Here is a 20,287-nt window from a genome sequence, read left to right as displayed (position 1 = left end):
TAAATATTTCACTAACAATTTTTATTGATATCATATTTTCTTTTTAACAATTTCAACATTTTACATCATAATTGTTAAACGTAGAAAATCATTTATTTGAAATACTATTTGAATAGGATTTTCATTAACACACCATTAAATTTATTTACTTGATTATTCATTATTAGGGCTCGGAAGGTCTAGTAAATATGTATTATTTTTTTACATTTTTTTTTCAAGTCTTAAAACATATTAGTAGAATATAAATTTATTTAAAATTTCCTTGATGTCCAAGAAATTTTACTTTATTAATTTATACGTATTTAAAATATAAAATTGTTATCCTTTTGTTGTTACTATATTACGTATATTTTCAAGTGGTAATGGACTCAAACATATTTTATTACACTTTTTTGTATTTGTTCATCATGAATTTATTGGATATGTAGAAGACGATCGTCATTCGATTGCTATCACGATTCGTTGTATTTACATGGGACACTGCGTCAATAATACTAAATTGTTTTACATATTTACGTTAAAAGAAAATGTTTCAGAGCCTATGGTTCAGTACCTATGGGTCCTAAATACATATCATCATAATCTAAATAATGTCCATATTCTGTTAAAAACAGTTACAAATTTATAAAATTTAAAAGTTCATAATTTATAAAAATGAAAATACATTTTTTTACAGTCTGGTTTTGCTTATTTTCCAATTTTTACTGTTATTTGTAGTGCTTATTTTTGAGTTTTTTTGTGCATATTATGCGTTAAAATGGCTAATGGGTTTTTTAGTGTTATAATTCCCAAGCCTTGGTTATTGCCATCGAGGAAATATTTTTGTGATTCCTTGATTGTTTTAACTAAGTTAACGAATTATGAACATTCACAGTCGTAAACAAAATAATTTCTTATGTAGCGATAACAGAGTATGTAAAAAAGTAACGTAAACAGTTATTATAATATTTTACTGATGATTAGTGCTAAAATATTATGGCTGAGAAAAAAAACTGGCGTACGTGATTTAGATTGCCGGATGTTGTTCGAATCTGTATAATTAGTTCGGTTTGTAATATATATACTTTTAATAGTCAAAAAAAAAAAAAACTGATAACAAAAAAAAAATTAAATATTCGGTACGTAATAATATTAATTGATGACGTACCTACAATTATGATGAATTTTTGTTCGATTTTTTCCTATAACTATTGAAAAAAAATCAAACTAGCTTAAACATTACTCGATACAAGCTCCTAACAAAATCGTATTGTAAAATAAAAACCAATAAGCGTACGAATATTTTATACGTAAGATTTTAATATTTTAAACAATTTTTGTTTGCGCTTTTAGAAAAATTCCAAATCCATATTGTGTCAGTTTTCTACCGCAGACATTAGATTATATATTTATGGTCATCAACGTGATTAATAAATAGGACTGGGATATTTATGATATTGCATATATTTTTTTATTGATCCAATTTAATGCGGACCTGGATACAAATTTCATTCAAGTCCTACAGAATTAAATAATACGATTTTTATTTTGCATATTTTTGCATATTTTATGGTTTTATATGTTGCGTGCACATTTTTGGGATTTTAAGAATATAAATGCATATTGCAGTACATTTTCGAACTATTTTAAAAACATTTTAAGTTTACGGGTTGAGAAATAATAAATTATCGACCTGTATAAATAAGTTTATTCCAAATATTTTTTGCTCGATCAAATTAAAAAAACCATTGTATTGCAGTGTAATGCTCATATTGCAAATTAGTTTAATATCAAAAAAATACTAAACGAAAAATTAAATACTTATAAATTATTATATATTTTTAATACTAAAGATAAAATTAATTTTACTTATAATATTTTGGGGTTTTTTTTTTTAGTTAAAATGCATATTTTATGTTTTTTTTTTCATATTTATGTTTTTGAATGCATATTTGGTAATTTTTTAGTGCATAAATGCATGTATTTAACAGTGATTTTAAGTGCAAATACATCAAAGCCTTAGTGATTAAAATAATAATTCATGCGCACGGTCGCCCACTGCGTAAAATTTTAGTTCCGTTTGACATGGAAATATATTATGATCTCTCTGTATGCACGAGTAGTTCTGCACACGGCAGCCGACGCTGTGTGCGAATCAAATGTCGAAAGTTACAGTATTAAAAAGTTCAACGGAAATGAAATTAATTTCACGCTGTGTGTTTGAACCCGATTGGTTCGCAGCAGTTACCGTTCGTATATTACATGTAACAGACCAAGTCCAATATACATGAAATTCGGACGGTAAATTGATGATTATTATTTTATTCATAAACCTTGTACTATCTAACCTAATTTAAACCTAATCTAACCATCGTATTAACCATCAGTACGTTTTCTTATAACAATAATAAAAAAATAAAATGTATATTCGCGTTATTGTAATTATTTATTAGCCATTCGAATTAGTATTATTAAGTGTAATATTCGATAATTTTTCAAGCATCCAAATTTATTGAAATCCATTTAATTAAATCAATTTAATTGATATTATTAGTTTCATATGTTTCATTTATTTTATTAATTAAATATTTATTTTTTTGTTTTTTAAAAATCGTTATTTAAAATTTTTTTCATCGTATAAAAACTACAACCAATATTGTTGTTTTTAAATAAAAAAACAATATTGTATGCTATGAACATAATGTCGAGTATGATTTTTTTTTAGCGCATATTAAGTTATTCATAAATACCGTACTAGGCGTTGAGAAACTTATAAAATACATAATTGCGAAGTATAGATCACAGTTCGGGAAACGATCTCCTATTAATAATAGTATCTATTGAATTGTCAATAAGATTAGAAGCTGTTGATAAATTTTTAATTAGGTATGTAAGAAAGTTACGAACGAAAACATTAAATTACTTTAAGTAAATGATACCGCGTATAATGCATTACGGTTGCTCCTCCTTGTCGTATTCACGTAGTTGACCGAATGTCTAGTAACGCAACAAATGTTGATCACGGCCGCGACAGTACTCGTAGAAATTTATGCATGTCAGGCGCAATTTATGCATGATCTTACTCCAGAACGGCCGATGGACGTCTAATCTAAATAAATCAAATGAAATATATTCGAATAACAACGATTTATACATGTACAATGACGGACGTATAACAGGAAAAAAAATCTTTATAGGTTCTTAGACTTTGCATACAAATTTCGCGAGTCGCAGCTTCCTCATACTGCATTCCCCCTCCTAATAATAAAATGTACTTGTTCACCACCCCTACCTCTCATCTTTCATCTTTTGTTTATAGTTTATCGATTTTAATTTAAAATTATTTTTTATTTTTTCTACCCCCCATAAACCATATTTATTTAAATCGAAATATTTTAAATCATGTATTACTAAAACGGAATCGGTATAAAATAGTAAACTGTACTATATAATACGTGAGTAATAAATCCAACGAACAACGAATACGTAAATATGTTCGGGGATTGTTTCTCCGATGATGTTGCTCCTTTATTGATTGTATGTGACTAAAATACTACAGCAGGCATGGGTAATCGTAAAATATTGTCTTTTTACTTATTAAGTATAATCTTAAATAATGTATTATTATGCCAGCCGTAATGGTTTATATGATGGAACAATCACATCATTATTATCGTGTAATAGTAATAATATTTATACAAATGATTCGAATTAAGGATATCAGAAGTATTGTGAACGAGGTACAATCGTGTTGAGACAACAATATTTTTTTCTTGTATAAAGTCGGTAGTCGAGAAAAAAACGGATTGTTGGTGATGGATCGTGGTTAACGGCCGAATTATAAAAGTAGGGAAGTTAGTGTATAATACATTTTAACGTTCCTACAATTTTTTTTTAATAATCCGATTTTTAATTTCAATACGTATTTTGAGGGATTTATTTTTGTTTAACTTAATAAAAACGTAACGCGTATACAACAAATGTTTTTTTTTTTAAGTTTAAACACCAAAAATATAAAATAATGTAATTTTTATTAAGTATTTAAATATTTTTTATCGGGTCCACTTTCGGAAAACATTATTTACGATGTGATCGACATTAATCGTTTTAATGTAATCCACTAGCACGCGAACACACTTGAGATCTAATAATGTATGTCAAAGTACGTTTTTAACCGCTTGAACCGCTTTAATCATTGCTAAGTTATCGCTTGAATTTCTGTTATATTATAATAAAATATATAATATTTTTATATTCTTATTTGACCAAAAAATTATTACGGCCAATATTACAGTCTATATATATAAATGTATACAGCAAATGATTTTTGGCGGGACCTTTGATTCTAAGTCATTAAATCCGGTATGTAAATACAACCGAGGTCATTACAAATGATTTCTACTGTTTTTTTTCTCTCATGCTCTAGTTAGTATTATATTGCACTCGCAAACATGCGCTTTAATTTATATAAATAACAAATTGAATTAACCGGCGTGGCTCGGAAAAATAATTGTAGTCGTTCAACTTTTTTGGTGATTATCAAATTCCTAACTTTTCTTAAAAGCTTTCCCTTAATTCTTCTTCACTCTGTACTAGTCCTCATGAAGAATCAATATGCGATTTTAACCACATAATATTTAACTGTCCTTCCTTCCTTACTATAAAAAAAAGAATATAGAAGACAACTTCTTTTTTCATTCTTATCTTTCATTGACTATATAACTCCAGACTCTAATATTCTCGTCGACCTTGCTCCATTCCTATCATTCATTCCATCATTAATTTCATCAATTCCTCCGGATACCTTATTAAATTGTTTAGATAAATATTTTTATTTATTTCTATTTTTTTTTTTTTTATTTTACCATATTTTTAAAAAAATATTGTTGATTACTAAATTCAATGTATAACTAATCTAATTACATTACTGTAATGTTTATGGACGAAGGCAAATTAAATATAAAAAAAAAAAACTTCTTTAGTGTGTGACTCATTGCGGAAGCAATGACTTTAAGTGTACGTCATCTGAAACAACATATAAAATAAAACTTTATCTAACATATAAAATTCTTGAAAAATGGAAAAAATATTCATACCTATATTAAAAGGTTTTCTTCGAGCTCTTACTGGTCTGTAGTGTTTTTTTTCTTAACGTAACAAAACTAAATTCAAAATAATACATATTTAATTAACTACAAATTAAAATAAATGAATGTGAAAATCTATAAAAAATGACTAAATAAAAGAGTGGTAAGAATCACAAAGATTATATGTTTAACATATCGTTTAACACACAGTGGATTATCTACCCGAATTCTTGGATTATTACACTTCATAGATTTGTAGAAAATATAAAAATTGTCGCCATTCAAATTGTAAGACTTATGAGTAAAGTTATTCCAATGAAATTCCAAAATCACACGCGAAACAATTATATTTCGTATTTTCTTGAACCTTCTTGATCAATAAATAAATAATACGAAATTGGTCAACGATAACGATAACTGTTTCTGAAGTGTCAACAGGCCGTTTATAATAATATCTGCAAACGACATTTCAAAATATTTTAACCATTATTATAATAAATTCTATTACGCAATTCAAATAAATCAGTTTTAATCTTTCTTACCCTTATTTATGCACCTTGCACGGCGATTATCACTTTTTACCGATAGTCCATAATACTGCAATAAGATACATAAAAATTACCACTGTTAATATTCTTAGTTATAACCCTGTTTCACCAATTTTCAGAGTTAAAAATTATATTGTTTGTAGTAATTTTATAATTATTTTATTGATTGATTTTATACTTTTTATTTATCAACATATTATTTTACGATTTTTGGTTTTCACATATTTCAATATATTAAATTATTTAAAATTACATTTTTAACACCCCTGGACTATAATATAAACATACCTGACAATTTTAAGTTGCTAGCTATTATCATAGTTAAGGTTCTACGTTGTTTATAAATCAGTCGGTCAGAGCTTTTTATTTTTTATATATATTATATATTTTATTTCTTATTTATATGACTCTCACGTGAACAGAGATCAATATGTATTACATTAGTGCGCTCTATTCTACAGTGTCCTGTTAACTGTTTTTCTAATTATTATAACTAATATTATAATATTAAATAATTAATTTATTGACTCGGAACTATGAGCAATAATTTTACAAAATGATTTTATACCATTTTTTTTTTTTTATTATTATTATTATATTTTCAGAACACTTTTCGAATATTGAAAATGTGAATTGAACATTAAGCTGATACTCGATATGTTGAAAAATCGTTTTCCAATTTCCTAATATTTATTTCTTAAATATATGTCAACATTTATGTCTTTAGACTTGACATTTGAGTTCCCAGGAACGTTTATTTATTATTTATTCAACAATAAAAATACTGCTTTATTGGTATTGTCCCTTATTTACTTTTTCCGGGGATATAGCAATATGTACCCAATATAAATCTCGACGGAATACGTACGGGACATGTGACATTAAGAAAAAAAAATAAAGGTCAATTTTGTTGGGCCGAGTAGTTTCCGGAGTACAAACATTATATACCTATTATTATTGCGTCGTTTCCATTTAATTGACGTTTTAGCTTTGCTTACGCCTTAACTTTTCACTTGGTATCCGACCGAAGAGATGGGCGGCGTATTTTCATTACTCTCCGGGCGTATACTGAAATTCGGAAGGGGACCTCGCGTTTGGTACAAATAAAACTTAAGCCGAAACGTTTCTGTGTACACGACGGAATAGAAAAACCTTGGAAAAGGGCTTGTTATGATTTCATTATTTGTGTACACAATACTTTTAACGTCACTGTGCGATAAAAATAGTAAATACGTACGGAAAGTGCGTACTTTTAGTGAGTTTTATTGAAAATCGAAAATACATTGAAAATGTATAAATATACTTATTCGTTCAATAATGTGTAAGTATCATTACTTTTGTTAATCGAATATTGTACAAAAATTATTTGATGGTTCGATTTTAAATGATTTCATTAAATTCGTCCTTCGGAGTCTACAGTGCTAGGCAAAGTTGGACATAATTGGTTGAAATGGTAATTTTATAAAATGTTAATTTAACTGCGTGGTTAATTAGATAATCAGTTTGATAATTTCGATAATTAAGTAATCGATAATAATAACATTGTTTTTCCAGTTAATTTGAAAAAAAATATATAAAATTAGAATTAAGACGTTTATGTATTGGTATGTTTATTGAAATCATAACTAAACAATTTTAACACTACGGGTAATAGAAAATAATATGATACGATTTTGGCAAAATATTCAGTTTGTACGAAATAAAAGTGTGAGTGGTATTATTAGTGCACGTGCGGCCCCAATGATAATCGACAAGATATGAATCGATTACTATTTTACTAAAATTTAATATTTTTTTTTCGACTTGTGCTGACTTGACCGACTTCGTTAACTCGCCCACCTTTGGCGATAGGTATAGGTTCTTTTGCTTTTTCAGTTTTCAACTAGCACCTACGAACGATCCTAACAATATGATTCGCATAGCCGCATCGCTACGTGAAACAGATCGCGAACATGTAATACGCGCGCGTTGTGCACGATCGCGGTCTACGGATGTTTCGCGCCATTGGCGTCCCCAGACATTTTTCTGGGGGGGGGGGGGCAAAATTAATTTAAAAAATAAATGAAAATTTTTTTTATAGTAAATTATTATATTTCGTCATTATTAAAATTATGAATTAAAACATTACAATTAGGTAGGTATTATTATTACAGTTAAAACATTAAAAAATATTATTATACATCATTCTTTTTCATTAAATATAAATCTCAATCTCCGTGGACATTCTCTACCAAATTGTGTCAGTGCATTTTCAATAAATTTTTCTTTATTTGAATGAAATGGAAATAACATTATTCCAGGGGAGGGCAAGTGCCCCGTCTTGCCCCCCCCCCCCCCCCTGGGGACGCCCATGTTTCGCGCAATCATTCGTCATTAATCGTGCGCGCATACCATTACGTCCGCGTACTTACACGTACAACTCGTGTACGCACAGGGTTCGGCGGATGCGCGCGTTTGCCGTCCCGTCAAATGGCCCGGTCGTCGTGTACGGGTTAATCGAAGTCGAAACGGTGAAAACGCGCGTGCGTATCGCGCGAAACGTATTGCACGTCGTACATTGCGGCCGTCAATCAACGCGGTTCAAACGTACGAGGAAAACGCGTGTGCGCGATACGCGCGTAGAAAATTAGGTGCACGCGCGCGTTCGGTCACGGACGATAAACCCGTATGGTCACACGACGGTTATTGCAATCGGACGCAAGGATAATCGTGTGGATCGTACCGACATGTATGTCTACGCGTGCCGCGGCACCGGATCTAAAGATTATGGTGGCACCCGATAAGCTTGGATCGAGTTGCCGGGAGCGAAATTCATTTAAAAACCGTTAAGACACGTACACGGACGGTGGTGGCGCGGAATTCATTTTCCGACGGATCAGTTACGCGCATCGAATACCCTCGTCCTCCTCCCCCCCCCCATCGCAAGTCAAAGTTATAGACTTGGTGCAAGAACGTTTGATACTGATATTTTTTTTTTTTTTATGAGAACACTATTTCGTACATTGATACCCGTCCAACCAGTGGCGTGCTTTTTTATAAAAAAAATTTTTTTGATGCCAATCGCAAAATCTAGTTTACCACCCACCCACCCATGTTTAAATTCATCTCATTCAGAACTCATATATCAATTTTTCTCTACCTAAATGCATACGATAATTATGTGATTTACATATTATCATCCAACAACAACCCACCCATTTATAACTTGATGCCTGGGCTTCATTTAGACCTATATTCGGCACGCCACTGCGTCCAACCGTTTATTGCAGTACCTTGTATACTCTTGCAATGCCCCGTGCGGTATGTACAAATCGAAATCAACAGTTATTACTAAAGACAGGATTTAATTGGTATTGCAACTTTTTATTGATTCCCGGTAAATCAAATTTGATCAAATTTCTATACGAATCAGATTAATTGCAGTCTTCCTATTTAATAAAAACAATTTTTAGCAATTTTCAACGATTTTGCAATTTTTGCAATTTTTGCATACTTCACGTGATAAAATATACAAATTATTATTTCCAAAGTGATATCTTACAAAAAAAATCTAACTACGGCGTACATTTTTACGTGTAGTTAAATATAGTTTAGGATTTTTAAAATTATATTTATCTGAGTTAACCACAAAACTTACAAGTTTTGAAGAATCAAATAGTCAATTATTTAATAGTTTAAACATATTTAGTGAAATCGAAAATATTTCTATAAATTTCTTGGTCCCATTGGCAAAATAGTTAAAGATAAATTAAAATATGTCTTGGAAAAAAAATGAAGAATATAAAACTATTAAAACTTACTCTGAGGTTATGGCAAGAAATCAAAATGTTAATTTAGATATATCACCAAATTTTTAAATAGTTTTAAATATGTATCGATAACAAGTGTCGACGTTTAACGTACTTTTTCATTATATGAACATATTTCATGTAACAGACGAAACAATTTTCATGAACACACTTTAGAGATGTATATAATTATAAATTATAATTCAAAAAAATTAAATATTTTGTAAATATTTTATTAATGTCTGTAATATTATTTAAGTAAGTAATTAATGAATATATATATATGATATGTTTTAACATATTTATACTGCAATTTTGATATATTTTCATTGCAATTTTGGCATATTTTTAGTGCAATTTTAAGATATTTTTAATGCAATTATATTCGGCCTTTAGTTATTACAACTCAATTGTACTTGTGGGCGCATAAATATTAAAATTAACAGGTCCAAACGAAATAATATATTATAATATGTAAATTATGTATTAAACTTTTCCGTCGCACAACACTGATCTGCCAACCCCGTTTTAGTCATAAAGCAGCTGCTTCAATAAAACCCGTATCGCACCGTCACTGCTTGTGGACAAATGAAAGTACCTTGGTAAAATTCAGTACACGTAACGTTATGTTCATGTACGTTATGGGAATGTTTAATGATTTGTAAAATAATGATGTATACCTATAAATAGTTGAATGTAAACAATTCGTTGATTATTGATGAAATGAAACAAAAATTATAAAATGTGCGTCTCTCTACTGTACGTTAAGTAAGTATTCGTATAATAATTAATATCTATAATAAGTATATAAGCTTTTGTACAATACCACTACTACGCGGTCTCAAGAGGAGAACATTTAATTATTCCTTGATGGACCTTATACAATTTTTCAACTGTTCTGATCGTGTAAGAATGTACGATAATAAAATTATAATTAATAGTTGTTTGTTGTTAAAGACAAAAATGTTCATTGTCCACACTGCCGAGGCCTTGTGTTACAACGATCTGGCAACGTAACCAATTTATATATTAAATTCAAATTTTACGATTCATTATACGTACTACTGCCCAGTCGTTGTATTATTTTCTAGTTCTCAAGTTGTACGCTTTAACCATGACATTCGATTACAGCAAACACTTTTGTTTCGTTGTGCAACACATTTTTCTAAGCGCGAAGTCTTCGTCACACGTATAGACTTATTCAAATTCGAAACTATTTTGTCGACTGGTATATTAATACATTTGGTCGTTCTTTTTATCTTTGACCGTTCAGCAAATGCAATTTTATTTTATAAAACACATCGTGAAACAATAAACGTTCGCGCAGCAGATCGGTATGCGAACGATTTTTTTCGATAACGCTTTATGAACCGATACATATTTGGGTTAAAAAACAAGTCTAGATGTCGATTTTTTGATTTTTTCAGTACTCTATTTATTAGTGCGTGTACACTATGTAATAATATAAAAAGTGACATTTTTAAAATCCTCATATAATTTTCTACTCAATATGTATTGTTTCATATTTTTTGGTTGAAAAAAAAAGTTATAGCACAACATATAGATTTTCCGTAAAAAATGACTAAACTACTCAACTTCAAATGTCTGGGGTCACGGCTTAAAATTGAATGATTGATTTAAAATGTTGCAGTTATCATTTTTTTTATGTGTTAACAAAAAATGGGATGGTGCCGCAAAAAAAAATTTAAATGTCTATTTTTAAGGGCCACCCTAGTGTACACAAGTGTTAGTTCTTAAGTATAATCCTATTGGTGCGCGTTTTTAGACTTTGACTGTATTCCTTGATATTTCTAAGCTGCATTCGATTCTCATTATATATATATATATATAATCGTATAGTATACACACACACACACATATGATTCTGTATAAATAATAATGTAGAAGGTGTTATATGTATGCTTTCTCGACGGAAATAAAACGACTCGTATTCGCCTGCGCTATTCGAATAATAAATATGTAGTACGAGTATAAAAGGCTACGTTTACTCGAAACAATAATGCGGTTGACTATAAAACGATTTATTGTATTGTTTAATTGTAAAACGAAAGGGTGAGAGTATCGGTTGGTCAAAATTGTTATCGGTCGTTGTTGTATAAACACGAATACATGTTTACACAATCGCCATTTATAATAAACCTTATCGATATTTTGCAAGTTTGAAATATAATTTATACCGTCCTCGTGTAGGAACTACCATTATAATTATAATACAGAACGAGCGACTGTTATAATACAGAATGCGCGATTGTTATAATATACCGCCCGCGTTTCGTGTTCACAATGAGCTGGATTGTTATTGATGTGTTAACAAAATTGGTACACTGACGGTCTTTGTGATCGAAAAATTTTTATATTAATACTTATATATATATATATATATACGCAAAACTAGTAAAATCAACATAATTATTATATTGTTAACACAAACAAATCGTTTATTGTAAAATATTATAAATATCAACAAATATGTATATACAATATCTATAAAATAATGTTGGATAATAACCTTCGTTGTTGAAGCCGGCAAATCTTTAAATAGAAAAATAAAAATAAAAATATAATGCATTATTTCACAAATATATATATTTATGTATATAAAAAAATATATAGCTGTTTTTTTCTTCTTCTTCTCCTTCGCCTTTCTCCCAACTATTTGGGGTCGGCCTCACTTATTCTAAACCTCCATTCGTCTTGATGTATAGTTTTTTTTTTTTTTCTGAAAAAATATAATTTTTATAATATCAGAAACAGAAATGTGACGAAACAAATAAAATAAGAAAAAAACGATAAAAAACCAGGACAAATTTTTTTTTTAAACGAACGTCGAAAGATTAATTATAAAATATATGTGTACGATAGTCCTGCGTTCTACGTAGCGTTTTTTATTTTTCTAGCGGAAAAATCGTCTTAAAATAACTGACGAAATTCATATTTGTCGACAAATCTGAGAATCTTTTTTAATTAATCGAAATATAACGTATAATCACGATTGGGGACGTGCATAACTAAACATACACAACTACACAAGCGGAATATTGTAAAGTTATAAAACATTTTCTCGTCGAAAGAAAAAAAAACCAAAATATAATGTTTCACACATTTGTTTGATATTCCAAGTACCCTGTGTATTGTATCATATCCGGCTTCTCGTCGTGTAAGTATTCGTTAGAAGTAACTACTAAGTTATCTTCGTGCGTCCTTTTGTTACGGGTCGTATCACTTTATTTCTGATTAAAGTTGTTTATCGGTTTTAACAATCATAATTTGATCGGCACAACGTTATGAATTATTTTCCGTGCTTATACCTCCATAAAATACGTGCAAATCAGTACACGAATCTGTGTACTATGATCGCAATCTATTACGACGAAACGTCGTCGTTCATTTGCAACTTTCAGACGCTTTCCCCGTTGTCGACGAGCGAGCACATCTTGCAACAGCTGTTCTCGGTATAACTGAAAAGTTTAACAGTCGCCGTTACATGAAGATTGACGTTTCGTCGTAAATCGTTTTCCCGGACGAAAACGCACCACTGAAGCCGGTTTACATAGAACGAATTTTGAGATTTCAAGAAAAACTTGCTCTCTTCTCGTCGCCATGAAATAATTCGACTCTCTCGATATCACATATGCATGATCAGTGGCGTGGTGAACATTTACCAACGGTGAGGCGCACAACAAACATCTTAGTACTCGCACCACGCGCCTCTTTCATTCGGTTCCGCAAACCTCTCTAAAGTGTCAAATGAATTAGGATTGCATTTTTTATTGTTTTGCGCTTATATTGTGCGTATATTTTGGGTGTCATTTCTATTTCAGTAAATTTTGAATCGATTAACATTGAATTAATAATGAGCGTACTAAGATTAACATTTTCGTCACGCCGATGACAAATTCAACTTTTATATTTCAGATCATACTGCGTTATTTAATGAATATAGCACATTTCTATTCAATCTTATGATAGGTAAAATAAATAGTCATACATAAAACGTCGTATTAGTGTTACAATAATAGTAGACAATAGATAATAATACAATTTTAAATTTCTTGTATAGACAGCCTTATATCGAATCACTTAATACTGTAAAACTCGTACTGAGCACGTTGAATGATGCTGTTAAATATATTCTAAGTTATTGGAATTTCTCGTCGCAACACTAAATCTGGACCCTAAATCTGTCTAAGTTTCAGTCGAATCAACGTCCTAACAGAGCCACTCGACAACGTATCATTATTTATTTTATTTTTTTCATTGTTCTCCGCCGCTATTTCATAAAATATCTTTATGTGCCCAAGTGGGTCTTCTTTTCGCCGAAGGCTTATTTAATAATAAGAGAGAAAAAAAAAAAAAGAAATTAAATTAAGTAAAAATAATAAAACATTTTTTTTTTTTTTTTTATAATATATGCAACAGTTATTTCTTTCTTGAGGAATTGAATACAACAAAGACAAGGGGCAATAGTCTGGGCGCGTCGTACTCGCTCCCTTTGCCGTGCAGGATCCGTGGCCTGTTACGAAGCAATTTCCGGGAATACAGTACAATAAACAGTTATTGTTTTATAACGTGTACGCGCGCAAACGTTAACCGCGATCGTATAATGCTGTAGGTACGACGCGGACCACCCGCCGCCACTCGATGATTATGTCCTGTCCGTGCAACAACAATACGTGTCCGGGCCGCGGTCAAAGAGGAAATTTGGATAGAACGGTTCTCGCGTAAAATTGGTTCAATTGGTACACGACGACGTGACAACAAATAAGTACTCGACAATTGTTTTGTTCATAACTACATTTCAAGTATCTATAAATTGGAAATCGTTAAATTTTACGAGTGAACCGCCCGGAAACAATCGCCAACAGATAAACGTTCCTTCTCTCGTCTATTATGAAAACCGGGATACTTGACCAACATCATCAAAACTATAACCTAAATGCTTCTATTATTTGTATGGTATCCACGAGTGTTGTTCATCAATCAGTTATGATTTCCATTATGCGATAACACGTGTGTTTATTACAGTCAACTACAGGGGTGGTCGACAGGTTCGTGACGATCGTGACATGCGTTCGAGTTGATCGCGACTACCTTTCATATTTTTTCGAATTCTTTCAGAAAACAATAAAAAATTTTATTTATTTTTTTGTAAATTTTTGCACCTTTGTTCAACCCGTGAGTATTAAAATTAAAATAATAAAAACCAATAAAAAATATGTACGGTAATAATATCTAGTAATGCATACCTATGAAAAAAGGAAATTATACACCGGGATCGAATAACTATGTAGGTATATTGCAAATTAATCTAATGTGTATTCTGTATTAAATAACGGTATTTATCGCTTCGTATAAACTGATAAAATGTACATCAAAATACGTGTTATGAAAAATTGTAAAATAAATGTTATTATTACTTATTGATATTTTAAATGGAACAAATGAAGAAAGTGTATTTGTACGAGTATATATTAAATATATTTTTATTAAAAACCTTTTTTGTTTTTTGGTCGATCGTGAGAACGTAGTAAAACTTGGAAGAGTCTGATCATAAATCTTTAAAAGTTGACCACCCTAGTTGTATGCAACTTAAACTGTTATAACTTGACCAGTGTGTGTTACAACACGATCGGTGCTTTCTACAGACGATTTAATAATATGTAAAAGCAACTCACTCGTTCGAACGTATAAAATGACGTGCAAAACGTTTTAGCCGGAAATTAATGACAACATTTATTACGGTAATAAAAATAAGCACACCAATTATTATTGATGTACGACGAGAGGGGAAGCGCGTGACGCACATTATACTCTGAATATACGCACTGGATCATCGTACACGTAACACTCGTTTTGTGTTTACCCGCGGTGCAGGACGAATAAATAAATAAAGAAAAGCTAACGAAAACAACCTCGAGGTCATTATTAAGCGTGGACGTAGAAAACTATCGAATATTTCAGAACGTATTATGATATTCATTAACAACGGTTGTTACTTAACACTATCGTCGATGCTATCGTCGGCCGTTCGGCTAAAATATATCGTGTTCGTGTCGTGCAGTGTACACATATTTTATATTATTATTATTATTATTATTAATATTATATGCCTACGCGTTGACCTCGACGGGAGAACAACTCAGGATACGCACGATGGGGTGGGCTACGAGCCTATGCGTTGACGACGACCTTGGTACCGTGCGGTCCGGAGAAATATACTGTAATCTAAGAAGTACATAATTTATCGATAACACTCGACGTTTTACATAAATACTCGTATCATTTTCACACCACTCTCGACTAGTTTTTAAGAAACTCACATTTTCGATATTTTCAAAATTAATTATGCATACAATGAGCATGTATTATATTCATTATTTAAATTAATCATTTAAATCTTTCTTTCTGTATTGAAAACGCAAGAGGTTTTTTTTTTTAAATGCAAGGTTTTAAATACTGTACAGAAAAACCGACTGACAATTAGTGTTACTAAAGAATACATTAAATATTCTTGTTTGATTTTATTAGCACAATCAAAAACTATAATTATTTACGCATATTACATGACAAAAACATTTATTCATTTATTTATTTGTTTATTTAGTTAACGCGTAAATAGCCAATTGTTCAGCAATTATTAAACAAAAAGGATATTTCGAGAGAAAAAACATTCTAATAATTTAAATAATGCTGAAAAAATTATAACAGGTAAAACTAATGGATCCATTAGATGGTGTATGATTCGCATTACTGCATTTCTATAACAACGTAATATATTCTATAATTGTCAACCATCGAAGTCGTTAATGTGTGGTTTTAATCAGTTTTTAATCAATCGAGCAAACATAGAGGTTCTATTTTTATCGACAATGTACTGCATTATTGGCGATCAGTTTTCGATGAATACATTTAATCCCGATTAATGCCGGGTCTAAATCACAGGAGTTCGAGGTTCAAATACCAATTAGATGGTCCCTAAAAAAAAAAAAAAAATTTGAACATAACACTTTTATATTTATTTAATAAATATTTATGTATTAAAAAAAAAGAAACTAATGAAAAATAAATTAAAAATTAAAAATTTTGGTTTTAAAGGTCCCTCAGAGCTTGAGGCTCCGTTGCATTGCACCCCCGGTAAATCCGGCACTGATCCCAATGTTCATTATGCCCTTTCGATCCATATTTGAGACTATCTATTCATAATAGTTTTATTCGTCTAACAAAATACATAGATTTCTTTTTTTTATTTACTATCCTTTTTGAAAATTACATATTTTCCTCATATTTATTAACTTTGTATCATGCATGTGACTACATTCGCTACGTATACCTATAAAATATGTGCACTTCAGTCGGATTTCGGATGCATAATAATATTGACTTTTAAACGAAGGTCAATAATAGTAATAATATTAATAAGTAGTTGTAACATAACTGGTCGCGTTTTTGTTCACTGCACATCGTATACCAGTAGAATAAAAAACAAAAAGTGATTTGGTGAGATTCAGGAATTGGGTGGGCCACTGGTGCATCGAGCGCACGTGCGTCTGCACACTTAAATATGTTATGTAAATGCATTCCGAAAAGGATATCGAACCAAACTTGGCTTACTATATCATTAAATATACATAGAAATATCCAGTTATCGTTATAAGTTTTTATGTACACAAAAATGTGTTAAAACGTTCCGAACATTCTGCCCGTATAACTATATAATAAATTTAGTGTGGTTGGAATGTTTAGATTAAAAACTAAATCCTCGATCCATCCATATGATGAAAAAATAAAAATAAAAATATTTAAATCGTTTTGAAAACAAGTTTTTGTAAAAATTATAAAAACGAGGCTTGTTCGTTTAGAAATCTATAATTTTAATGTGCATGTTGTTTTTTTACGGGTTTCCTCGGCCCGCGCGCACGTCTAAGCACATATAATATTTCTAAAATCGTAAACCAACGTTAGTCGTCAAAACCAGTATTATATTTTACACGTTAGCTACAGTTTCAAACAAAGCCGAGTCGCATTTTTACTGACATTTGACGTCAATAACATAGCTCATGCACAGAGTAATAAACGAAAAAAATATATGAATACTGTGCAAACACCCTTACACGACCCGTGTCATAATCATACAAACGTCTTCTTGTGATCGTAACTCTTAAAGAGTTTTTTTCGTTACCACCACTACCTCCTCCACTTCACAAATGTTCACTCTCTCTTCCCAATTTATTATCTCTAATTTTTCCAAGTCCTGTTTTATTCCATTTATTGATCGTTTTTTTTTAATCCGTTGGTTTCCACTCTACCTCATTACGTGCCTACGCCATTTGTTTGATTTTTTACTTGCTATAATATTACGAATAAATGTTCAACGTATATTATTAAATGTATTTATTCAACCAAAATGTCTCCACTCTGCTAGACAAATAATAATATACTTCCTTAATATCTTTCGTAAATACCATTATGTGTTACACGGTGTAAAATAAAATATAATTTTTTAAGAACTTTTACAAATCGTATTTTTTAAGCTTAGTTAATTATTATCCGTACATATTTGATTTGACTTTTGAAAATTAAAAACGCGATTTTTATTATACATGTATACGATACATTGGATAGTTAATTTAAATGTGTTTCCATACTTTTAAGTTCTAAATGGTTATTATTAAAACTATATAGTAAATAGGTACCATACAATGAACTTACCACCTATAATAAAACAACATTAAAGAAAAACTTAAAAATCAGTCCTAAAATGAATTTAGTTTATTCAAAAACCAATCATTTTGTTACAAATTAACTTCGTTTTCCATATTACACGAAAATAATACTGCTCAACAACTAATTACTCGTATTGTGTCTATAGTAAAATAATTGTTATGTGAATTCATTATTTTTATATGGAAAAACTTAAAATATATAAAATTATATGAAGAGTATATAATTGTTGAGTTTAGAAAAAATAATTAATAGAAAACCATATCAGATTTTACGTACAAAAAAGTAGAAAATGGTACATTTAATACGGGCAAGTAAAAAAAAATTGTAACAAGGACAAGGTCCCCTCAGTTCCTCTCTCTTTTTTATTTATTTTAATAACAAACGAGCTAATGTCCATTTTATCATGCTGGTAAATAATGATATATAGTAGTTGTAATACATAATAATTGTAACGAACTAATAATATATTTCATATACATAAATGGGGAGAAAAAAGGGCCCGTATCGATCAGAGACATCCAGCTGTGCTGCAAGGGCTCATTTTAACAGTAGTTCGTTGTGGAAAAAATGAGTACGATGAGCAACGGGTTTTGTAGTATTAAAATAGTAAACTCATAATACAGTGATTCTAACTTTTTTTAGATCACGGACCTCGATGACTCTAAAAACCGTACACTTTTAATAATATACAGGAAAAAAACCGCACACTTTTTTAAATTCTTGAAACCAAAAACCGCACATTTTATAATGATATATAATTTATTATTCATTATTTATACTACATATTTATTCAAAAAACAATTTATTGAGGTACAATGTATATAGGTATTTATAAAATTTAAAAGAATATATAATAATATTTGTGGCTAAAATTTATTGTCGACGTTTTTTTCAAATAATTAAAATATAAATAAAAAAAAGTTTACAAATTTTTTGGTTGAAAACGATTTCCTACGTTTTTGAGAAATGTTAAACGATCTCCATCCTTTAAAAATGCTTCCCAACAATTAAACAAATATTCCTAAAAATAAACACAATTTTGTAAAAAATGATGCATTAAAAATACTAAAATGCACCTATTAACTTACTTGTTTTTGTTTTTCAATTGTACGGACAATATTTGGAATTCCTTTGAGATATTGGTTCATAAGTGCTAGTGTATCGATATGAATATTTCTTAAAACATCAATAACTTTAAATACAGACGGATTCGGAGAGTAAAATTCAGAGTTAAAACCTCGGTGAAATTTTTCAGCTCCGTTTGTAGTCCTTGTAGTTATTTCATTTATGATTGGATGGATCCAAATTTCCGGTGAGAACTGTCCTTCGATGTAGTTATCTAAAATGTAGTCTCCAAAGTTAATACATGCATCTTGTGGTGGACATATGGACATTAGATCAACGAATGCCTCAGCGACTTCTTGTACTGGTAAAAATGGCAATCCAATAAACATTTTTAGCCATTGACCTGTTTCGTTTTGATTTTCATTATATGACCGCCTAAGGTAAGTATTTGATTGGATTTTTTGCCATAAAGCTTGACCAAAATGGAATCTACAACCTTTAACCGTTACACCAGTAAATGTTTTTTTTACAGCATTATGAGCAGCTATCTCAAAATCGAGATGGATGATGTTAATGTTTAAAACTTGTCCTAACTCCATACATATATTTTTAATATTGGTCCACATTTTTAAATAACACGATTCAGATTTCGAAGGCAAAAAACAATGTATTAAAGGAAAATAATAATTCTTGCTCCATCCGTGTATACTATACTGTTGGTAAAAATATTTTGGTTTATATGTAAAAGTACCATCAGCTAAATATTCATCACAATGATTACATAAAAATTCAATATTTTTTTTACACGTCACAATAATAATTTCATCTTGTTTGTACACATAGGTCATTTTTTCGTTTTGACAGGTTAAAATATCGCAATTTGAAACCAAATTTAGAGCATCTTCCAAACTTTTGGGTAATGTCGGTAGAAGTTTTCTACGTTCATAATACATTGATTTCCTTATTAAGCTTACGTCATTGCTTCCTATTATCGTATTATTTTCTATGGATGACATTTCTTTTCGTATTATTTTTCGTGGTATTTCATAAATGTCATTAGTAGCCTTGCGTTTAC

The 20,287-nt window shown here is 30.2% G+C and overlaps 1 protein-coding gene across 1 annotated transcript; it reads right to left on the bottom strand.

The window, feature by feature from the left end:
• Positions 1–19,069: 19,069 nt before the first annotated feature.
• On the bottom strand, positions 19,070–19,838 carry LOC112691252. The gene is made up of 2 exons (XM_025565409.1): positions 19,236–19,838; positions 19,070–19,168 (listed from the first exon to the last, which is right to left on the bottom strand). The coding sequence occupies exons 1-2, from the start codon at positions 19,836–19,838 to the stop codon at positions 19,070–19,072; spliced, it is 702 nt and encodes a 233-aa protein (XP_025421194.1).
• Positions 19,839–20,287: the final 449 nt, after the last annotated feature.

Source organism: Sipha flava, unplaced genomic scaffold, assembly GCF_003268045.1.
Source record: "Sipha flava isolate LNK unplaced genomic scaffold, YSA_version1 583_pilon_pilon, whole genome shotgun sequence".
Classification (NCBI taxonomy): Eukaryota; Metazoa; Arthropoda; class Insecta; order Hemiptera; family Aphididae; genus Sipha; species Sipha flava.
Note: the sequence above shows the minus strand (reverse complement) of the source record. Positions and strands in the feature narration are given on the sequence as shown.